The sequence below is a fragment of the Equus quagga genome, unplaced genomic scaffold, assembly GCF_021613505.1.
Source record: "Equus quagga isolate Etosha38 unplaced genomic scaffold, UCLA_HA_Equagga_1.0 876_RagTag, whole genome shotgun sequence".
NCBI classification, from domain to species: domain Eukaryota; kingdom Metazoa; phylum Chordata; class Mammalia; order Perissodactyla; family Equidae; genus Equus; species Equus quagga.
The window spans coordinates 72,310-97,001 of record NW_025803611.1 but is presented as its reverse complement, the minus strand read 5'-3'; the positions used below and the strand labels follow the sequence as shown (position 1 = coordinate 97,001).

Genomic DNA, 24,692 nt, shown 5'->3' with positions numbered 1-24,692 from the left:
TGAAGTTCTGTTGGAGAAGTGGCTGAACTCAGAGTTCATCAGGGATCCAAGTGCAGTTCAGTGTTGATGGCTTCAACAATTCACAGCAGTTCTTCAAAGAAGACAGGCTGTGGTACCCTCCTGGGATGACCTCCCCGGGACCCATGGCAACAGTGCTGGTAGAAAGTAGAATGAAACAGTTAGCTGAGCCTTAGAAGATGGAAACAGTAGATGAGCAGAAGAGGACACATTAAAAATAGCATAAGAAAGGGAGCTGACTTCCCCTCTCACACGCTGGTTAGGGTGGGTTAAGGACAGAGGCACCAAAGAATTAGTTTTGACTCTCAAATCCTGTTCGGCCTCAGGACTCCCCCTATTTCCTCCAGAATAAACAAAGAAAGATAGAACTAATCCTTATAAAACACCTGCATATTAAGAAGGGCAGATGGGGTGGGAGTATTAATTTTGCAAATAGAAACGGTACAGGGATGGGGTGGCTGGCATGGGGCACTGGCAACCCCTCATCCACCATGGCCCATCACCATCACCGTGTCAGGACAGCCTGCATTGCTTGATCCCCTTGAAAGGGAGGCAGCACCTCGTAACTAGTACTAGAGTACTACAGTACTAGTTAAGCGCATGGGCTCTGTGAGCAGAAAGACCTTGATTTTCTGGGGTCTTTCTATCTTAATTGTGCTTGCACTCATTTTGCTTGGGTCAGTGACAAAGCCTCCCTAAGCCCTGATTTTATATAACGCTTCAAAAAGCAACAGTGCCTAACTTGCACAGTGTCTGCAAGGTGCGAGCAAGCTAATTCACACCAAGTGCCCAACACACAGAGGGGGCATGTGAAATGCTTGAGCAACACTAGATGGCTATGGGTCCTAGTCTTAGCCAAGAAACGTCAAAATGAAAGGCGGTTAGAATTGCCACAGAGGTTCTCATATTTAAATAAAGTAAGAGTTATGAAGTTTAAAAATAAGTGCAAGGGGTCTTTAGGTCTAATTTTTAAATTAATGATGGATACAAAGAGGTTATGATCAAGAATACAATACCTGCTCAATAAGCTCTGACAACACACCACCACATCAGTTGTGTTTTGAGGTAAGCTGGAGTTGAAGGCGTTCTCTAAAATGTGGTGGCAGTTGATGTCTACAGGAGTGCTGGAGAGGATGCCTAGAAGTGGAACAGAGCACCGCTGATTTTATTAATTCACAAGTTCACTGACGTCTCCTTCTTTTCTTAGCTTGTCCACCATGCTCCACACATTTCACTTCACTGCATGCTTAACACGGCTCTGCCTCTCAGCTCTCTGCACAGCATATGCTGCATGTGCAGGTTAGAGGCACCGCCCCCCTGAGAGCTGTGGGCACAGGGGGACAGGACACAGTGGAAACGATACCTGCGATGCAGCCCATCATGAAGGAGGAGATGATTCCTGCAATCAGAGCTCTCACTGACACTGCAGTGATGTCATCCCTTCTGAAAAACGCTATAAGTGCTGGGAAATATGGAAGCAGATATGAGAGGTTAATGTTAAAGCTCATTGATTAAAATTCCAAATTCCCAACCTCTGAGAATTGTTCTGGGGCTGGAGTCTCAGATCAGCTGACTTTTCCTTTTTTTATTCAAACTTAGTTGGGAAACTCAAGATTTACAAGCTTAGTGATGAGTTCCACATCCAGAGAAGTTCCCTGGTGTGGGAGGAAAAGCAGTTTGTCCACACCTAGAGGCCCAGAGGCTTCCATTCTCTACAGAAGAAACGAGTCCTAAGGTTCACCCAAGGGGCGCACACAGCATGTTGATGGCACAGCAAGGCAAATGCTACGCAAGGGAGGATCCCAAACATCTGCAACTCATCTGTCACCATCCATGTCTGTGCCCATGGCAGACATCACTCATTAATCACAGCGTTTCCCAACAACTTCCAGTGGACCTCAGAATCCTTCTCCACGTGGCTGTTATAAGTCTATTGGAATTGGCATGCGAAGTAAAAGCCATGTGTCACCCCTGGCTGGAGAAGCACCTGTGCATTTGGGCAGATTCTTCCCGATGTTAGCTTGGGTCTACACGGGGAACTACACTGCAGAGCAGGGATAACAAATAGACACCAAAGGATTTACTGCCCTTGAAGGGCCTTCTTTTCCTGACATGAATAATGTTACAGAGCAACATGGAGATTTACAGCACATCTGTTGTTGAAGAATATTCTTTTTACTTACTGAGAGTCTTGATTGCTAACCCTAGGGCATTGGCTCTGCCAAAACCACAGAGAGCATAAGTGGCAATTGTCTCAGAACGAATCTGTAAATAAGCATAAACACACAGATGCATACATGGCGTGACCCAGCTTAGTAAATCTGACACCCTAACTGGGCTTCCCATTCTTATGCCAGAATCAATACTGACAAATAAGTGTACAGTGCACGGTGTCAAACACCTGCTGCAAACATGTGTCCTAGACTCTTTTTTCCATTTCCCCTTGAATTTCAATGGAGAGAAAGGGGCTGTGCGGATTGAGAGACTCTCTACAAAGGACTTGGAATTCTATTCTGAAGTCAAGAGGTGCTGCTCAGGCCAGATGGTTCTTTCTCAGGGTGAAAGACTGACTACAGAGGCTTGGAAGAGCCAGGGCACTTCACTGTTGACCAGAGACACACCCAATATGGCAAAGGCACCAACACAATTGAGGCAATTATTATTTTCCCCCAAATTTTGAAAAATCTATGATTTAGTGCAGAGAACAAACCAGGCCAATGCAACATTCAAAACTGGTGGCGCCTTTTTTCTTTCACTGACTGGATTTTTTAAAGCTCACATTCAAGACTCAAGTGGTCATGGTAAGTTTTGGTTGAGCAAGCACCTCTTCTTTTCATGGTTTCTGAGAACTCCTTTGTTGATGCTTTCAGTCAGCGTGCATATAGCAGGCAGGGAAAAAATATGTCAAGTATTTGAGCAGTCCACTGTTTCTGGAAAAGCTCATCCTCGTCCCCTGCTCTGTCTAGTGCATTTCATTTAGATCAATTGGCTTCAAAAACAGGCAAGTTTATTAGGAGACCATGGGGAGGGAGAGGGCATAAAGTGCTTGAGAGTCCTCTTTCTCCTTTCTGGGGATCTGCGGAGGGGGCACACAGATGGGGCCACGTAGGGTTTTATAAGAAGAGGAAAAGGAGGCTGGGATGATTACACTCTGTCTTTGCCCATAAATGTGCAAGACTACCTGATGGAAAGAACTGAACTAGGAAATTAATAGGACATCCTACAGCTCTCCTAGCACATGAGCAAAGATGCCATATGTTTAGGGACGGTCATTGTAGCACTACTTCCAATAGCAAAAAATCGATAAGAGTGTTCATCAACAGGGGACTGGCTAAAATAAACTATGGTGTGTTTGTACATAGAGTACTGTGTCACAGGCACTGGTGTGGAAAGGCATTTGAGATATGTTATTAAGTACAAAGAGCAAGGCTAAGAACAGTGAGCATAATATGGCACAGGGAGAGGAGCTAGTGCCAGAGAAATAGGAAGAATGACTCACTTTTCCCTCTATAGCTTTTTGTACGTTTTGAATTCTGTGCCATGAAATATATTGCATGTAAACAAACAAACATGCAAAGTATCATCTTTAAGAAAGAGAAAATGGAGTAATAAAGTGCAGTATACACATTCCGACCTCTTACCTCAGATGGAGGTCAGCATTGGGCATAATTTAATGGATAACACAGGGTTTTTGCCTGTGGACCCAGATCTTACGCTTCAGTCACGTGGTACCTTTTCCAGGAGACTACTGGGACAACCCCACCACTTCTTGGTTGGTAAGCAGAAATTGCAGGGACTCATCCCCATTTTTTTGATTAGAAATAAGAAATTGGGAAGAAAAACAAAGTGCTTTTCTATTGTAAGTCATCAACTACAGAAGCCATTGAGCTCATATTCCTAAATGTCCTCTGTGCACCTGCCCCTGCGTGGGCTCATCCCCAACCCGAATCAGCTCTACTGGCCTGTCTCTCTCCTCTTACTAACCTGCTCACAAACCTGCTCAGCACTGCCAGACCTGTGAGCTTGCTTTGCTTGTTAATAAAACTACCCTCTCCTGGCAACTGGCAGTTGAGGATGAGAAACATTTCACTTAATTGAGCCTATTGTTTGCTTTTGGCAGGGAAGCAAGCTGGTTTGTGGTGGCAACCACACAATGAGGACATTTGGCCAAGCCCCACTGTGTGCTCAGCTGAAGAATGAACATTTGAGAAACAGGAGACCTACAGAGCCACTGTGCACATCAGATGTGTGAGTCAAATGCCCTGATTAGAACATACAAATCAACACTCTCCTGGGGTGTGCTGTTATTTTGGGTAACACGTGGGAGTAAATGTGCATGTTTCCTCTTTGGGAGGCTGAAGAGTGGGGGCTATTCAGAGGTGGGCCATCTCACTTAGAAGCTTGGGCAGCATGTTTTCCCTCACCTTTCCTTTTAAAGCCCAATATGTGCCTAGGACATTAATTCCAAATGGATTGTTTCCAGGAGTAATGGTGGCGGTCAGAAATGTTCACCATTTCCCTGGGAGTTTCCGTGTGTGACAATTCTGTTCGTTAGGAAAATAGAAGTTGGAGACTCAGCTGCAAATATGGCCCAAGTAGGAGCCTCGCCTGAGCTTCCTTATCCCATCCAAGGCCAAGGGGACATGAGCATCTCCTTGCAGGCTATTGACCTGAAGTCCTGGCATAGTTCTAGGGCGCTTGTCTCAAAGGTTCAGAACACAGACCCTGCGCTGCTTCTCTTCCCTCATCTACGTGGAGAGCAGCGATTGTGTCTCACTACTTCGTTAGGATGTCCAGGCTCTAGGTTACATTTAGGCAGTCTCTCAGAGTCCATAGATTTACTTAAGCTGAAAGGGAGAGAGCTTCCTGATCATTAGACTCTGAGCCTCACGAGGGCAGAGGCCTCATCACTTGTTCAACACTGTGGCCTCAGTTCCTGGGTACATTGCACACAGAAGGCATTCGATAATTGTTGATGGATTGATTCCAGTCCCAGCTCATACGACTCTGGGATTGCATCCATGGTGCTCAACAGTAAATGATCATAGTGGTAAGGATTAGCTGTGCTTCTAAACACACACACACACACACACACAATTATTAATATAGTGTAACTGAGAATTATGAGGTGTTCTGTTCATTATGCGTTCCATGAGCTCTGAGATTTGGGATCTGTTTTGTCATTTGATTTATCCCAAGTGCCTGGCCTCACAAACAGAGTCACCAGTAACTATTCGATGGGTATATAGATGTGATAAACAAGTGCACTGAAAAATCAACCTATTTACTCACCGACATATATTGCTGCACACCATCCACAAATTTGGGTCCAGCCTCTTTCCTTAAATACACCAATTTTGAGAGCTGCTCATAGGCTATAAATTCAGTAAAGAATGTCTTATAACCTATGAGTTTGGCGACCATAAAGCAGTCTTGCCAGTCCACTCCCATCATGAAGGAAACGGGCATGAAGATGTAGGAGCATATCATCTACAAAAACCAAAAATGGATACTTTATTAGAGTAGTGTTTTACTCCCATTCTTCTGCCTCACCCTCATGACGAGATTGTTCCCACCCCTCTGTCTCCTGTAGACAGAAATCCCTTCACATGCCCTCGTCCATCTTCATCCATTAGAAATCAAGGCGGGAATTGAGTCATTGGAAATAACCTGGATTCTTGGGATGGAGACAATGACTGTATGATGGGGAAATGAGGGCGACAGGAGACAGAGAAAGAGCTGTGGGAAGATAGAGGATACATGACAGGTTTGTGCTGGTGTAAGAGTGCACTAGAGGCAATTAGGGAAGGCGATTCACAAACCTATTTTATTTTTAAACAAAGATGGGCAGAAATTAAATACGGGAGAAATGTGATAGAATATACCTCAAAACTCAGTTGTGGGTAGTCAAACATGTTTCCAAACCAGGACAGGGCTGCATTCACAAAAGACAATAGGGCCAGGAAGGCAATCAGATTCACAGTGATGTTTGTCACCAGAAAGATGCATGAGGATGCTCCATGTGATGCTGCTTCTAGGAGATTCCTCGAATCACTTTATCAAAAAATAGCAATGGCAGAATTAACAAGGAGCTGTCGGTGGATGGACATCACAGGTGTAGATATGGGGTAATCAGAGCTCATTCAGACGGAGAGACAAACACTCAGGCCCATGCCTTGGTCAAAACCCTCACCTGGATTCCATGAAATCATGACAAGTTTATAATTCCTGAGTGTATGTGATGGGCATTTGGGTGTCTAACGGTTTTACTACTCTTTTAATTGGGGACATTTATAATTTAAAGATTGGGAAAAGATAGAAATATTATAGGTTTTAAAAATTGTATTTAATTAAAAGTAGCTACCAGAGAATATTTATAAAACATTCGTGGTATAAGAACTAATAATTCAAGGAAGCCCTGGATATCCATCACCTAAGAAATGTAACGTCACTCTCACCTTTGAATCTCCCTGCCCCCCAGTGCCCTTCCTTAATCTCATCCTCTCTAATCTCAGAGGTACCTGGCTCCCTAGAAGTTGCTTATCATTCCCATTCTTTTCAATTTCCCTATATGTCTGCATCCCTAAATAATATGTTGTGTAGGTTCACACATTTGCTAACTTTATAAGTGGAATCACACATATTCCATATACATATTCTTTGACAACCTGCTTTTTCATTCACGGTAATGACTTCACCTCCATACAAACAAGGGGCGAATCTCAGAAACGTGCTAGTTGATGGATTTGGTTATTTAATGAAATACTTTTGTACATCCTAAGTCCCTTAGTCTTTTCCACCCTTTTCACTTTGTTTTTCACAGGGCAAAAGAAAATGAACTGAAGAGGGGTTAAGGATACCTATATCACACCTTCTTTCTCTATTATATAAGACACTTCCAGAAATGGTCATGCTGTGGTTTTGCAAGTTTTAAATCAAGGCCAAATGAACTCTACACTATATTTAAAATAAAATATCTACATTGAAGTCAAGGAAATGTAATGACATGCAGGTATTTAGAAAGGTTTTCAGCCAAAGCAATCTTGAGAAAGAAGAACAAACCTGGAGGCATCACATTCCCTAATTTCAAACTATACCACAAATCTATAGTAATCAAAACAGTATGGTACTGGCACAAAAACAGACACAGAGATCAATGGAACAGAATAGAGAGCCCAGAAATAAACCACTGCTTATATGATTAATTAATCTATGACAAAGGAGGCAAGAATATACAATGGGGAAAAGACAATCTCTTTGACAAATGTTGTTGAGAAAACTAGACCGCTACATGCAAAAGAATGAATTGAGGCCACTTTCTTAGACCATATGCAATAATAGATTCAAAATGGATTAAAAACTTGAATGTAAGACCCAAAACCATAAAACTTCTAGAAGAAAACTTAGGCAGTCAGCTCTTAGACATTGGTCTTAGCAATATTTTTATGGATCTCTTTCCTGGGGCAAAGGCAACAAAAGCAAAAGTAAACAAATGGAATTAAATCAAACTAAAAAGCTCTTGCACAATGAAGGAAACCATCAACAAAACGAAAAGACAACCTACTGAATGGGAGAAGATATTTGCAAAGGATATATCCAATTTGGGGTTAACATTCAAAATATATAAAGAACTCATACAACTCAATAGGACACAAACAAGAAATCCAATTAGAAAATGGGCACAGGACCTGAATACACATTTTTCCAAAGAAGACATACAGATGGTCAACAGACACATAAAAAGATGCTCAACATCACTAATCATCATGGAAATGCAAATTAAAACTACAATGAGTTATTACCTCACACTTGTCATAATGGCTATTATCAAAAGACAAGAAATAAGTGTAGGCAAGGATATGAGGAAAAGGGAACTCTTGTACACTGTTGTTGGCAATGTAAATTGGTGCAGCAATCATGGAAAACAGTATGGAGATTCCTCAAAAAATTAAAAATAGAACTACCATACAATTCAGCACTTCTAATTCTGAGTGTTTATTCAAAGAAAATGAAAACACTAATTCAAAAAGATATATGCGCTCCTATGTTCATTGTAGCATTATTTACAATAGCCAAGATATAGAAATCAACCTAAGTGCCCATCCATAGATGAATGGATAAAGAAAATGTGATATATATATATATATATATACAACAGAATATTACTCTGCCATAAAAAATGAAATCTTGCCATTGGCAACAACATGGATAGACCTAGAGGGTATTATGCTAAGTGAAATAAGTCAGACAGAGAAAGACAAATACTGTATGATTTCATTTATATGTGGAACCTAAAAAATAAATAAACAACAAAACAGAAACAAACTCATAGATATAGAGAACAAAGTGGTAGTCACTGGAGGGAAGAGAGGTGGGTGAAACAGGTGAAGGGGATTAAGAAGTACAAGTTTCTAGTTATACCATAAATAAATCATGGGGATGTAATGTACAGCAGAAGGAATATAGTCAATAATATGGTAATAACTTTGTATGGTGACACATGGTTACTAGACTTACCATGGTCATCATTTCGTAATGTATATAAATGGTGAATCATTGTGTTGTACTCCTAAAACTAATATTGTGTGTCAACTATGCTTCAGTTAAAAAAAAAAAAGGTTTTCAAGTGTTGAAACAAGATTTTTTGGAATGAAGTCTAATACATTGGGAAATCAAATTCACTTTAATCACATAATTCATTATGCTCTTTTTATCAATTTTTTGCTGTTTTTTGAAAGTGGACCTGGCCCCGCCCCCCCGCAGCTTGTATAGTCGTTAATGAGGTGAATGTATCTCACTTACCCCATTTCCATTTTCATGGCATCCCTGATGGTTGTTTTAGATATTTCTGTCTCAGGCCAAAAGAGTTTAGCCAAAGCCAATGACGTGGGCGCAGACATAATTAAAGCAGTTAATAAATGCGTGGGTGAAATCTGTGATTTTAGGAGAAAGAAGGCCAACTTAGGTTTTGCTTTTCTGTTGTGTTCAGAAAGAATGACCCAAAAGCCTTACAAGGGAAAAGAAGGGCAGGAATTGCAACTATGCCAGAAAACAATGTTTCTTAGGAGGCTTGGAGGAGCTCAGGGAGCCAAGTTGGCATCATCGTGACAGTCAGAGGGAGGAATTTGTGAGAAATGACCACATCCCTGGAGAGAGGCACAAAACCAAAGTCTGATTATTTTAGAAGAGAATTAATCTTGTACTGTAGGAACTTTCAAAGATTTCTCTACCTTTCTTTTGCCTTTGGAATTTTCAAATAGTTCCTAAAGCCCATATTTCATTACATCTCGATTTAGATGGGGATGTCTGGGGCTGCAGGCATGGATACAACCCTCTCTGTCTTCCTTGTGCTCTTCTGAAAGTTTGTGCCTTTATGTAATACTCCTTTACGCAGAGTCCCTGTGATCTGCAAGCATCTCTGCTCTTCTCACTGCAGGTCTACTTAAACTCTTTCCCCTCCCCTCCCCACACCCTTATTGTTTCTGGATTCTCTTCCCTTTCTTTTCAGAATTCCAGAATCAGCACCCCACCCCCACTCCCATTCCACCCAGCACATTTCTGCAGGCGGTGTTCCCACAGTGGTGGAGAGTGGGTCATCTGGGGATCCAGTGACAGAGCTTCTCAACTCTGTAGCATGAAAGCTGCCATAGAGAAACAAATAGGAGCAGCTGGTTTCCAGTATAAATTCAGTTACAAGAAAAGAGCAGTGATCTAGAATTGGCCCATGGGTCGTTCTTTGCTGATCTCTGGTTTAGATTGCCTTTACTAGTGTAATAGGGTGTGTGTTTTTTTACATATTTATATTTTCAGCCAAAGTAGCCTCATAATATGATTGCATTCTGCCATGGTTGGATCTGATTCACATTTAGGTGGCAGGGATATAAAAGTGAAGCCCCAAAGCTCCTTTGGGGACTCCATTCAAATGCCAAAGGAACTGTGACCAACCATCCAGCAAAAAGGACACTCTTTTGGCCTCCTCATCCAGAAGCAATGGTAAAGAAAAAGAAAGGAAATGACAATAGCAAAGAAAGAAGAGGTTGTATTTTCCAAAAATTGATCCCCAAATATTCTTACTCCAAAAGAAATGTATAGGCCTAAGACATTTCCAGCCATGGTAGCGAACCCAGTTGTCATGATTGCATGGAGTTCAGACTTGGTGGCGTGTTGTATACACGGTCGGACCAGCAGTGGAGACTCCGTCTGGAAACAGACAAGATTAAGTGTTCCCTTTTAAGTCTAAGGAGGGTATGCCAATCTACTCAAAATTCCATCCTCTAAAGCAGTGTTTCTAAGAAAAGACATCAGACCAGCTCCATCAGCATCACCTGGGAACTCCATGCAAATTCTCAGACTTACTGAATCAGAAACTCTGGGGGTGGGGCCAGCAATCCTGTTTTAACCTCCTTCCAAGTGATTCTGAGGCATGCACAAGTTTGAAAGCCCTGGCTGTCTGAGTCATTTGAACTCTAGGTCAGTGTGTGGACAGAATCATGTGTAAAGTTTGCAGAGTTTGCAAGGCCGATTCACACAAGGCCCCCACTTAGCCTGGGACTGGACTCTGCTGGCTGGGGACACTTTTCTAAGGTTGGAAAATCATTGGCCAAGAACCTCTGCCCAGTGGCCTGGCCTTGAGAACTGGGGATTCCCAAGCCTCTGTGACTTCCCATCTTCCAGCTTCATCTCGACAGACCTTAAACCTCTTTGCTGACACTGCAGGGAAATAGAGACACAAGCAGAAAAAATAAACAAGGACAGGTGCCCAGAGGCTTTTCCCTAATTGAGAATCAGAGACCCCTTTTTCCCCTTGGGTGGAAAGGAATCAGGTAGAATGTAGTTGTAAAGGCTTGAGTCCCATCAAGGAGGGCAGGCGGCCTGCAGCCTGGGGCTCTTCATAAATAATAGCTGAACTTTAGCATATTAGGTATCAAATTGAGCATGTGTGCAATTTTACAATTTCTCCTTATTATTTCTAATTGTTCTGTAAGAGTGAATGTGTTGAGCGTCTATTTATGGACTGAATAGAAATTCAGTACATGAGCCCTCTTACCCCGCAGGTAGGAGGAATCAACTCAAGATGGTGCCCTAGTTAGTCCAGAGAGATCTTACTACTGTAATTATAATAATCTCAACTCCTAGGGAAGGAAGCATGGGCCCTGCTCTGAACGCTGTGCCCCAGGTTAGCAAGCTGGGCTGGCCGATAAGAAGGCTCAGCTGCCTGGAGCAGTCGTAAGCCTGGGATCCAGGGCCATGTGTTTTTCTGGGGACTATTTTTGCTTCAAATCCAACTTCCTTGGGCAGCCATGCTGGTGAGCACTCACACTTGGTTTCCTTGGTATGTGACTCCCTTCTGCCTGAAGTTCCATGTGTAGAGTGATGATGAGGATGATTATTACTGTTTCTCACTCATCCGTCCCTTAGGAATACCGCTGTTTTCAGAGATACTCCTTTTGCATCATATTTCTTTGCTTAAATGGACTTCAGGCAAAAGAGCATCTAACCATGGGATGGATCAGCGAGTGAAAATGCTTTTGCTCCTCAGCATTGTTCCTCAGGCTCAGCAAAGACAGACTGTTGGCCAGTTCAGTCAAGTTGAGAATGAACTCAGGCATCTATACAGCTGCACGGTTGTCGGTGGGAGCCTTTCCTGGTCTCTTTCATCGCCCCAGCCTTACACTACGGCATGTGAGGCTGCCTGTTACGGGTTTTCGGGCTCAAGACAGCAGTGAACTCCATGTGAGTAAATGAGCTGCTCGCCTCTGAAGGGTGGGCCAGAGGCCTCAACAATTCTATAAATTCAGAAAAGATTGGTTGAGCATCTATGCATGAGAACTCTGATGCTTTGACAAAATGCCTCAATCTTTCGTCCTCTCCATCAAATTTCCAGAACCCCAATGCCGCGTTCGTGCACTGAGACTCTTGGAAGGGATCTCTCTCTCTCTCTCTCTCTCTTATTCTCTCTCTGTTTGTCAATGTTAAGGGGTCCTTATTTTAACAGTCTTCCCTCTACACTAAGAGAAATAAAATCATCATATTTTTTTATTTGGCTTTCTGGAAAGCGTATCCATTTTAACAGGTGTTTGTTTTTGTTTTTTGATATTACAACTTACAAATCCAACAAATATACCGCCGGCTGCAACTACAGATTCAACAGGAGATGATCCCATAGTAACCAGCATGACCCATCCAATCTAAAAGGGGACAAGGGACAAAGTCAGTGAAGAGCTATTTGTACACACAAAACTTCAAAGTAGGGATAAAAGTCTTTGGAGGAAAATGCTGAGGCCTTCAACAACTGTCGGCAGGCCAGCAATGTCCTAACTGTGAGGACATCTTATCTAGTCCTTAGAGCAGGCCAATCACACCCTCCTATTGGAGGGGTAAGTCTGAGTCATTGCACATACTTTCAACATCATTCGAATGAATTTCTACTGAAACGTTGTGGACAAGTCATAAGTTATAATAATTGCTGACAGTCATGGCAGGCTTACTGCATTCCAGGCAGTTTTGAGCCCTTGATCTGAGTAATGCTTTAATCCACACAATAACCCTTTGAGGGAGGTCCTATAATTATGCCCATTTGACAGAAGAGGAAACTGAGGCACAGAAGAGTTTAACTGTTTTGTCAAAAACCACCCAGCTAACAAGTAGTGGAGTGTAGTTGACATCTGGCCTTTTCTACTTAACTCTCAGTCAAACACGGTTTATGGTCCCACTTTCATAGTGGTCCTTCCAACCAGAGACTGTGGTGCCCACCTCAGGATGGGGACTTCCTGTGGCATTCTTTCTCCTTAGACATGGGCACAGTAATTCTGAATGCTTAAATCTACAATTGGAAAATTGCGGGCCCTGGTGCTCTTGCTGTAATTCTGAATTCTGCTGAAATTCTGGTTCTCTCTCTCTCCATTTTATTTATTGACAGGGATCAAAGGAGGGCTGGGTTGTGCATGAACCCTGTGTGCACGGCCTCACTCTCGTGTGTGTTCAAACCGGCTTACACCTTTCATAGTTCTCTGGTCTAACGAGACTGTAGGACTGACAGTTCCTGGGACAGCAGGAAAGAGATTAACTTTTTAGACTTAAAAAAAAAAATCTGTGTGCTTATAAAATTCCCTGAGGAGCGAAAAGCAGCTTCCCCTTCTTGCTCTGATTCCCTAGCAGCTTCCAGCCGAGAGTGCCCCCTTTAGGAACCTCCTGCAGATAATCAGTGACTCTGTGTAAGGCACAGGGCTGTCACCAAGATGGAGGACAGTGCTGTTTTCCCAGGCAGGTGTGGGACCTGTGGGAGTCAATTCTGTGGCTAAAGAAGTAATTGCTGGGGCCGGCCCGGTGGCGCAGGGGTTAAGTTTGCACGTTCCGCTTCTCCACCGCCCGGGGTTCGCCAGTTCAGATCCCAGGTGCAGACAAAGTACCACTTGGCAAGCCATGCTGTGGTAGGCATCCCACATATAAAGTAGAGGAAGATGGGCACAATGTTAGCTCAGGGCCAGGCTTCCTCAGCAAAAAGAGGAGGACTGGCAGTAGTTAGCTCAGGGCTAATCTTCCTCAAAAAAAAAAAAAAAAAGAAGAAGTAATTGCTAAGGTTTCATGAAGATATCAGTGGGTTGCAAGTCAAAGCCCTGTCAGAAGTCCCGAGATAAACCTCCCTCTAAGGACACATGTAGGATTTTGGGGTTTGAATCTAATAACTTGGGGAGGGGGTTGGATCTTAGCATGAAGAGAGAGGCACTTTGGAAAACTCTGGATGAAAGGTATTTAGGACTTTGTCCCTGAAAGAATCAGCTCAACACCTGTCACCCATCCCTCTGGTACCGTACCTTTCTAATGATCCACTGCATCAGTCCTAGGTAGTAGAGCATGTACATGATGGCGCTGAAGAAAACCAGCATAGGCAGGTACTGGAGGGGGAGATGGAAGCAATCATGGGCAACGTTGGCCTCAGGAGTATTAGTAGGTTTCAGATCAGTCTCCTTCTTTCTAGCTCCTTTTTCCCCTCTGAAACGTCATAAAAATACTGGAATCTTCTGGCACTAAACAACACTTTATCAGACAGCTACCCCATCTACAGTCTCTTATTCTAATTTGCTTGGATAAGCTTGAGTATATTTCACAGGAAAGTTGACATTTTTTCCCCTTTGCTATAATGATCTTTTCTTCCTTTAGTGTCTCAGAGAAGGAATAAAGTTTTGGGGGAATATGTAATAATTAGGCTCACTAAACTGAAGGCCACTGGCAGATGTTCTTGTTCTGATATTAAATAGACATGAGCTTCACCACTTATTAGCAGAGTAACCTGGGTCGCGATTAAGTGCGAGCAACCTCAGATCCTTATTCAAAGTGGCTGCACAGATCAGATAGAGCACAGTAGGTCCACAAACACAGTGCCTCCTACAGAGGAAGCATCCACTCTTTTAGCTTTTAGAATGAAAATTATTTTACTTATAAACTTTTGATCACTAACAAATGGTTACATTTTGGAAACTAGCTTACATCTGTGTTCACAAAGGTTGTCCTTTCCTAGGTCCTATTTTCCAGATGCTCTTTGGGTGCCTTCAGTGCAGCCTGTGTGTCTACAGGGAGCCGTGTCTCCCCTGCAGAGACCACACAGAGCTGCGGTCTCAGTCCCTCCCCACCCATACCCCTCCCCACCCCTTCCCATCTGCTCCCCAGCTAAAGGGCCAGGGACAAGCTGCCACCAGAGGCTCAGAATGACGGAGGACAATTTGTACAGGATCCAATTTAGGAAACTCTATTAATACCATATATTAAAAGACTTTCTGCGCCGTCATTCAGAGCTCACACTCTTACGTGCTTTTGTTGGCTTTAATGGGCAGGCAGAGCCTTCCTGAAAGCCTCAGGAAGTCCAAGGGGCTCATCCCTCGAATGTGCCCACAGGGATTCTGTGCTGGCAGAGAGGATGGAGGCTACTGCCCTGGGGGGAGCGGGCGGGAGGGCTGAGACACTGCTGCAGTCTGGGCAGCAAGTCACACCTTCTTTGTGACTTTATTTTTTCCCATGTGGATTCAGATCACGATATGAGCATATTTCCATCTTAATTTGTAAACACTCGACCTTTCAGAGATGGCTTAGTTATCTCAGCACCAAAGCATCAAAACAGCAGTTGAAAAAAATATAGAGCCTAACAGTTAGCCTAACTGAAACTGGGGTAATTTGGAGGTAAATTTGGAGTCCCTATGTGAGAAGACAGTTTAGAAGTGTAGGAACAATAATACACCACAAAAATAAAAACTGAAGAAAAAGCCAAATGCATCTTTCTGACTCATTGACCAGCATCTGTAGGGACTTCCCAGAGGACAGTGACTTCCTGGGGCTTGTGGGAGCCCCGGGGGAATCAATGAGGCCCGGGCATGGGGCCAGGCTGCCTTTCCCCTGTAAAATAACATCCCTCTTTGGCTCAGAGAAGGCCCAGCCCCCAGGCTTCCCTAGGCAAAGGCTGTGCTGAAGGAAAATGGGAACGGTTTAGCACGAGGTTGGTTCTGGAAGAACAGAGGCTGATGTGGGTGACCAGCTGTCCTGGTTGGCCTGGGACTGAGGATTTCCTGAGGGTGCACCTGTCACTGATCCTGGACCTAGCAGCCATTATTGGCCACATGCCTGTTCATGGCCAGGTACCAAATGATCTTTTCCCTGAAATCTCAGATACTGTTTCCCCACATGATTTTTCATGAGTATCTCAGACAACACTACAAGCCCTCCAAAAGTATTTGAACATTTCTGTGTCCTCTAGATGTTTCCCTTAATGCTATAGTAACAAATTAAAACATTTACACTGCAATGACTTCAGATAAAATTGTCATAAGAAAGGACAGTGGTGTGCTGTGCACCTATGATGTGCCCAGCAGCTGTACGCCTGGTTTCTGGCAGTTGGGTTCTATCCAAACATCCACAAAGACTGAGAATTTACTGAAAAGGACGTGACTCCGTAGAAAAGGGTTTGACTTTACCTTAAATGCCAAGTAGTGGTCTGTGTAGTTCTCACCAAAGACAAAGGAAGTACCAGCATCAGTGTGCTCCAAGAAGGTCTGAGATAAAGAAAGGACAAGAGCAGATCATCATAACCCCTGAAGCGGTGGTTACGGTTCCCAGGAGCCGTCAGGCTCTGCAGAGGGTGAGGACCCAGCTCACTTGTTGGATAGACTTGGAGAGTTAGTTTTCTCAGCTTTTCTCCCTCCAGTGGGTGGCATGGAAGTGTATTTTTGAACTATAACTGCGCACAGATTTCCCAGCATTTCTAACATTCAATATGACTCTAGGGTGCTGAAGAGTAAGCTGGGTGTGGTAATTTGCTCCAGAAGCAATAAATGGCACATGGGTGGCACTGCTGACCACTAGATACAAAGAAAACCTGTCTCTCTGTTTGTGGAACCATCTTAGAAGTGTGACACCCCTTGGGCAGGATGAAGGGGGCAACCGGGATAGGGGAGAGATGTAGTGGATGGTATGGGTGAGAGGCAACAATAGTATCAATGAACTGGACAGATTAACATTTTCTACACAAAATTGTCTAACTCATGCTATAAAATTAAAGTTTATGTCAACTCATGGAGATAAATAAACCTATTTTTGATATATCTTAAGGGTTATATCCAAATGTTAGAAGCACTGTAAAAGCAAGATGTTCTTTTGAACCCAACTTACCTGAACTTGTTTGCCCAACCACTGGAAGGCCATAAATCCAGGGCCAGTCCTTAGTATTATGAGCCCAAGAAGAAACTGTAACCCAATTCCCCAAAAGACAGGCCTCCAGCGAACCTATGCAGAAAGATGGAGAGAGAAGTATCTTATTAGAGGATGAATGCTGACCTCAGCATAAACACCCAGAGGATCACGATTTCCTTGGCAGCTTCTCACTCGTGGCCTGTGACCCACCTTCTCTGGGATGCCCAAGCAGTCACAAGCAGAGAGTCCCTTGATAGACTCATATCCAGAAATCTCAGGGTTGTATTCCCTCTTTCTAAACCTGAGTTTGAAGCCTTCATTCTCAGGGGAGTCTGTAACCATGATGTCATGATAAAACAACTCAGACCCAAAGAGTAGTCTTAGCAGGGCCATAAGGAGGAAGGATCTATCCTTGATGGTCACAGTGTAAATATTCGATACCTATAATTATTTCCCCTTCTGGAAGATGGAGAGGCAGAACAGGACTTTTCTGTGCATCCTAGGTTTGTTGATCTGACAAACTGTAAGTGAATTAAGTGAAAGACATTCCACGCTGTTAAGGGGCTCTCATTTCACTGTAAAAGGAACCAATTATCTCTAACCCAGACCCAGGGAAAGCAGAGTCATGGACAATCAGCTGCTTTCATTTTTGGTGCAGAGAGGAGTGGCCAGCAAAGAACTATGGTATTGGAGGCATAGAACACAGCAGAGATGTTCACAGGGCAAAGAATTTGGATCACATTAGGTTGCTTTGGTCTCTGACTAATGCTTATTTTTTGAGGGGTGAACCTTTCAGTCAGTAAAGTCTTCCAAGATTTGCCATTATGAGTCATTTGTGAACAACTGATGTCTCAGAATATTTGCCCATGTGTTGGGTTACTGACTGACAGAACAAGGATGAGTTTGAAATTCAATGTGAACAAAACTATTTAAGGACAAAGTTTTGGAGTAAAATAGCCAAAATTGCAAACATAAATTTGATAAACTGCAGAATCCCATCGTAGAATATTAGATTATTTACTGGTCTGGGAAATCTGGATCAAAATGGATGAGTTTTCTTTGAATGTGTATGTGATGGGGAGAGGAAGGTACACGAGTAGAAGTTGGACTTGACACGACAGAACATCTCACTGAACGTGTGACTGGAAAATTACTCAGAATGAACAAGGAGAAACGGACAATTCTATGAAAGTTCAGAAAGAAGGGCCCCCTAGCCACTCAAAATATCAAAACAAGGTAAGAAAAAACACTGAATAACAGTTCAATTCTCTCACACTCATTATTTTGAGCAATTTACACATGAGAAAAAAAGAGAGAGAAAAACCAAAAAAGATCAAATCGATACTTACTTTGGTTGGGTGCTTGGAAAATAGAAACATCAGGATAATGAACATTATGAGCCCACCGAAGGACACCAGCTGCTGTTGGCCCAGTTTGGCGGTGTCAAAGATCAGCCATAAAACAACTCCCAGGATCAGAGAGCTCCAAATCACCCTGAGAGAACCAGAAAGGGGGCATCATTTGTTGTATTTGTGGCAACATTTGTCGCATTTAAGTGCTAGCCTGAAAATCATAATCAGGTTTAAACTAACAAACAAAACATATTAAGAGTAACACACTCTGGCACCAGAAGTTATGCTTCTAGAAATTGCAACAGACCCTCTTTTGTTGTGGCTATAAAGGCAAATAGCCAAAAGATTAAGCAATGTGTCACCCTCATTCCACAACCCTTGGACCCTTCAAGGATATATAAAGGGGTGAGAGAGAAGAAAGGATGTTTGGAGAGAAGTCTAGTGATTTCTTTGAGAGATCTATGGGTAGTCCTCATCTCCATTTTGGAAGATGGCTGAGGTGCTACTTTCTTCCCTTTAAGGGAGAGCCGTCATCTGAGCCCCAGAGAACCAAGTTGAACTTTAGAGTGGATTCAACTCCCTGGGGAATCAGGTGGGCATGACAAGGTTGACTCACAGCTTGGATGGCAGAACCAGAAAGGGTGCTGTGTTGGGATTGCACAACCCTGGTTTATTAGGCCAAGGATGTGTGAAGTTTCCTGGTAGGTCCCAGGTGGGCCATACTGAGGAGAATGGGTCCTGCGTCCCACCCAGCAGGGCCACCTGGAGAGAGAGGAGGTCCCACAAAGAGAGGCTGTGGGAAACACTCTGAGTGATCACCTGCAGGCCATGGGCTCCTGTAGGAGAGGGTTGGCTTTAATAATTCACAGACCTTTCCTCCCAAGGGGGCCAGCTTCATGCCTAGAGCAGAGGGTCACCTCCCCAAGTAAGAACCATCCCATCCTTTGGAGAACATCTTATCATTTAGTGGCAGTTGAAATTAAGGCAATTTGTAGGGACATTTGAACACATCTCGAACGACTCCTCACCTTATCCAGGCCTTGATTTCCTGTTTGTAAAAGGAAAGGATTTTAACAGATTATTCCCTAGGTTGTCTCTAGCTTCAATATCCCCTAAATGAGGAAGGAATTTCAGAACACAGTTTTGGAAGAGTGTTCGAAAAGACTAAGCTCCCTCTCAATGGCAGTAAGAGAACCAACTGCATTTACCACTTCAGCCAGGACCAATGGCTGTCCAGAAGCCTTCTGCCAGGAGACAGGAGCTCTTTGATTCGATGCTCATATTTGGCCATAAAGTGATCCCAGACCACAAAGAAGATGGCAGCCACGGTGATCACAAAGAGAGGAAGGGCTCGGTGAAAGTTGAGGGCACACGCAGCGATCACCATAGCCAGGTAACCTGCCGGGAAGCAGACACAGATGGGGACCATCAGCACCAGCTGGAGACCAGCCACAGCACCAATCGGCTCAGCCAAGGGGAGGTTCAGTCAAGGGAGCATTGAAGGCGGGAGAGCTCGTGATAGGGGTGTGGGCTCCTCTGATTATAAGTAGTGGATTTGGGGGGCTTCTGTTGTTTTTCCAAGCAAGTCCCTAACAATGTCACCATGAAGACTAGGAGGACAGCGTGCTAGGTCTTCTTCTCTCATAGAACCTTCTGAGTTCTCGAATCCTGATGCTTCATCCCTGGGCCTCTCACTCAGTACTAACCACTTTTTTCTGGCCTTCAGACTCGGCAGGTGAGCTTCCGTCAGAGAAAGGCCAGGAGTTGAAGCCACCACTCACTAAAGGTATTGATTTTGCTGGTTTGCCGCTCAGATTTGGCCTAAGCTTGAATAGGAAAACAGACCCACCAACAATATCTAAGTGTCCTGGGATCTCTACAGGAAAGGGGAAGGGGTGGGGCAATTACCAAGGGGGCTGCTTTTGAAGAGGAAGTTGTAGGATAAGAACAGCAAGGTTTCCTGCTAAAGGTCAGCAAACATGGTCTGCAGGTTAAATGTGGCCTGCCACTTGTTTTTGTAGGAGGCAAGTACAGCTAATATTTGGGGGATCTGCAAAAAGAGACACTTCTATCTCATCCCCCTTTGTTATTTACCTGCTAATAAGATGCCCCAGAAGATGTACCAAAGGGTGGTTTTGTGTTTCTGAGAAAAATCCCGAACTGTACCATACTTCCTTTCCCGATACCTGTAAGAAGACAAAAGCAAAAATGCAGGCAGAAGTCAACACCAAAATCATGAAATAAACTGGCAGCTAAGGGTGGATGGGGCTTTGTAAATCAAGCAAGCAAATGACCAAACTCAAGAAGTGCGTGTCCTACAATGTAGAAACGGGAAACCCTTTTCATTTTAGACTAAAAGCAGCCGTGGCTTGGATCTGCCTTTGCTGAATGGATGTGATTTGCTGAATTGTATGTGCCAGTCCTTGAGGGGTTACAGAGATGAGAAAATGTGCTCCTGGAAATGGAGCAGGGAGATGGAGAGCTAACCAAAAGCTGAAAATAAATCACAGGACGAGGGTGTTTCTCACCGGACTATGAGGGCCTACATTAGCTTTTAAGACACTGTTATTAAATGTTGAGATTTAAAAGACAAAAAAAATCCAATGAACTGTCATCCCTTCTGGTTACACAAAGTTTGAGGAAGCTGGTGGTCCCCTGTCCTCGCTCATCGTACTTTTTAGCGGGAGGCTGACAGACCTCACTGGGTGCTTGAATATAAAGTAGGATCTTGTGGATTTGAGAGCTATTAACCAGTATGTTGTAACATAGCTTCCTCAGAAAGTTCTAGAATTGTTGGCAGGTCTTTGCTTCTGTCCAGAGTTTCGTTATGAGTATGGAGTTTTTTTATGGTGGGTATGTTTCCAGACTAAACATGTGTCCCCTACTTGGCAAGTTAATCAATCTACACCAGAAGTAGTTGTCACACAAAGCAGAAATTTTGTTTGCGGCATGCAGGAAAGAAAACAGAGACCATAGGGAATAATTCACAAAGCCATGGCTCCCTGAGCACAGTGTGGTGGGTATCTTTATTTGGGGTAGGGAATGAACATTCAAAGGGGAAGTTTTATCATCGCATGTAGAGGTGGGCAGAAGCTTGCACATGCGTAGTTTGAAATCATGCATTTACATGCATCACGTGATCTAAAAATGGCTGCTTTGTCCCTCCCAGAGGAGAATTTGCAATGTTAGTGATGGCAGATTACTTTAGAACAACTCCCCACCTGTCTGCGTAGGTGTCATTCCTGTCAGTCTTATCTGATTCAGAGCTATTGGGTCCAGGGCAGTTGTCTCTTAGAGCTTCTTCCTCGTGCATAGCTGAAAGCGCATAAGCTCAAGACCCCAAAGTTGTTGGAGAGAAGAATGCCTGCACCTTTCAAGAAGACAAGAGAATTAGGTCAAACACAAAAGGTTAGAATTTAGGCAGGACAAGAGAAGCAGGCTACAGTCCAGGGCTGGTGACAGAATCCCTCCTCTACTTTTATCCTGCTCCTCATTCTTGAGGGCATGAGTCAAAGGTCCATCTTCTGTAATTACTTCTTCCTGAGCATGAGTGTTGTCATAGGGGCCAGTAGAGGAGTAGAATTTTTCCCGCTGGTCGGAGGTAAGTCTGCGGGTCACCAGGCATAGCTCTAAGTTGTTCATATCCTTGGTTAACAGGGAGGTGGCAGTTACAGCTCTCAGGCATGAAGGCCATCTTTTTGCCACGGTGTCTAGCTGCTTTGAGAAACAGGCTATCACTCTCTTTAAGGGTCCCAATATTTGGGATAATACTCCCAGAGTTATTCCTTCTCTTTCATGAATGTAGAAGTCAGATGGTTTGCTCAGGTCTGGTAAGGCCAGTGCAGGTGCTTCTATTAGTAAGTTTCTAAGCTTATTGAAAGCTTGGTCACATAGCTTATTCCTTTCAAAGGGGTCCATTTCTGGCCCCTGTAATTTGTCATAGAAAGACTTAGCAATCAACCCCAATTAGGGATCCACATGTGGCAGAACCCAGCCATCTCAAGAATCCTCATAGCTACTTACATCTTCTTGATGGAGAAGTTGATATATTACCATTTTCTTCTCTTGGGGAAGGCTGTGCTGCCCTTTTGAAATAATAAGCCCCAAATACTTTACAGTCTCTTTAGATATCAGTGTTTTTCCCTTAGAAAATTTATATTCTTTACTAGCTAAGAGGTTTAACATGGTCCCTATGTTCTCATCAGAGATTTGCTTACAAGGACTGCCTGCTAGGATGTCAGCCACATACTATAATATAGTCCTTTGCTTTAATTTTAATTCCCTTAAATCTCAGCCAAGGATTTCCCCCCAAAATTGTAGGGGAGTTTTTAAGTCCTTGGGGGAAGACAGCCCAGCAGTATTGTTGTTTCCGGTAGGAGTCTGGGTCCTCCCATTCAAAGGCAAAAATCTCTTGGGACTCAGGGTCCAATGGGACGTAAAATAAAGCATCTCTTAAATCTCGCACTGTCTGAAAGATGCTGCCCCAGGGAGATTAGCCAGCAGGTGTAAGGATTAGGTCCTACAGGATGTGGGTCTTGGACTGTTTTGTTGACAGCTCTAAGGTCTTCAACAAATCTGTACTCCCTTTTTCCCAGCTTTTTAGTGGACAAAATGGGAGTGTTACATGGGGATCTATGTGGCTGGCTTATTCCTTGTTTTAAAAGTTTGTCAACTACAGGAGGGATTTTTCTTATGGCTTCTGACTTTAGGGGGCATAGTTATGTGAGAGGCCAGTGGCCTATCTGCTTTAAGACCACATTTACAGGAATGGCAATGACTGCCTGTCCCATTTGTCCTTGTGTCCATATCTCTGAGCTGACTCAGCCTAGAATGTTTGGGGAATTTCTTCCTTTTCAGGTACTGGTGTGTTTTGTAATAAGGCCATGAGCTCGACCTCACAATTTTTGGGGGCTTGGATTTCTATTTTGTCTTGTTCCCAGTTTATCAAGGCCGCCAGTTTTGATAACATGTCTCTCCTGAGGAGAGGAACAGGGCATTCTGATATATATAATAAAGAACATCTTAATGTTTTTGATCCCATTTCACAGGCCAAAGGCTCCAGAAACCTTCTGGTCTCTCCTCTACCGATACTCCTTGTCTGTCACATTTTCTTTTTTGAAAGGTTTCCTTTTTGGGTATTTAACACCGGGCATGTGGCCCAGTATCGAGCAAAAATTCAACATGCTCTTCTCCCACTGCTAAGGTTACCCAGAGATGAGGATCTAGTTGCCTGGAGCCAACCTTGGAGGTCCACGGCCCCATCATATCTCATCTGTAGTCATGGGCAATTGCCATGGCTTGGTCTTGTCTGATCCCTTCCCTCTCTCGGGTTGGTTTGGACAATCCCAATGCACTTCTTGTCTATAGTTACACACTGATTAGGCCCCAACTTCACTGGTGGCCTCTGGTCCTGTGGGGGTGGGGGAGTCAGGGTCACTCACCCTTGGCGTCTTCTTCTTCTCCCTCGGGTGACCTCGAGCTGACTGGAGAGCCACTGTGAGCAGAATAGCTTGCCTCTGCATCTCCTGGTCATCTGTAATTTCTTCTGTCATATCTCAGATGTTGAGCGCCCTGAAGGCTACCTCCCTAACTGCACAGAACTGGTATCAGGCCCTATTGTCAGTTTTTGGAGTTTCCTACAGATATCTGGAGCACTTTGAGATGTGAAACAGGTATCAAGAACCATTTATATCAGTAACATTTACCCACCTGATATAACCTAAGAAGGTTTATTCTTATTTATTTGACAATTTTGTGTAATTTAATACAACAAATAAGCCTAACTAGTCTAATATTGCCCTCTTTATAGAAAGAGAGAACAGGAGCTGGCCCAGTGCATGGTGGTTAAATTTGCACGCTCCGCTTTGGCAGCCTTGGGTTCACAGGTTCAGTTCCTGGGCTTGGACCTAGCACTGGTCATCAAGCCATGCTTTGGTGGCACCCCACATAAAATAGAGGAAGATTGGCACAGATGTTAGCTCAGCAACAATCTTCCTCAAACATACAGAGGAAGATTGGCAACAAGATGATAGCTCAGGGGCAATCTTCCTCACAAAATAAAGAGAACAAATTCTTTGAGAAGTCCTCAGGGCCCCACTGGGAACCCCTCAAAAGAAAGACTTTACTTAGGGTTTGAACCTCGGGGGTTTTTGTCAAAAAATATCAAAAGGTTTTAAAACACTTGGTCAAATAGGAAATAATGTTTCATTATCCATTTAATCAAGGTGACAACAGAAAATGTCACAGGCAAACAGAGAGAGTGAAACAGTCTAAAAAGAAAACCCTAATAGAGAGACTTCAGCTTCCTTGAGCATAGCAAATTATTTTAACCAAACATAGATTGTCTGTGTTGTTAGTAGACTCACTCAAAAGTAAAGAAAAAAAACCTTTCATAATCTCTTTATCAAGAGTGGACCAAACTTTAAGATTATCCTTTTAAGAGAGAGCGCGCCACATTTTTAATTTTGTAAATTACTTTTGATACAGAAACTCGTTTATTTAATTGAATTTATTTTAACCTTAGTAAACTTAACTATGTATAAAACTCTTGTCTTGGGGTTTTTACTTTCACAAACCTTGTGTCACTTGCTTCTTACATTTAGAATTTGTTCCATGTCTTCCTCCTTTTTTTCCCTAGTACTCTAA

General features: G+C 43.4%; 1 protein-coding gene across 1 annotated transcript; it reads right to left on the bottom strand.

Annotated features, from left to right (window-relative positions):
* Positions 1–10: 10 nt before the first annotated feature.
* On the bottom strand, positions 11–23,599 carry LOC124234539 (solute carrier family 28 member 3-like). The gene is made up of 18 exons (XM_046651881.1): positions 23,489–23,599; positions 21,524–21,692; positions 21,269–21,362; positions 20,142–20,233; positions 19,256–19,445; positions 18,045–18,189; positions 16,675–16,788; positions 15,981–16,058; positions 13,833–13,913; positions 12,126–12,206; positions 10,093–10,218; positions 8,821–8,951; positions 5,904–6,072; positions 5,311–5,508; positions 2,202–2,283; positions 1,382–1,480; positions 1,035–1,155; positions 11–155 (listed from the first exon to the last, which is right to left on the bottom strand). The coding sequence occupies exons 1-18, from the start codon at positions 23,597–23,599 to the stop codon at positions 29–31; spliced, it is 2,208 nt and encodes a 735-aa protein (XP_046507837.1). The 3' UTR covers positions 11–28.
* Between the last annotated feature and the right edge of the window lie 1,093 nt (positions 23,600–24,692).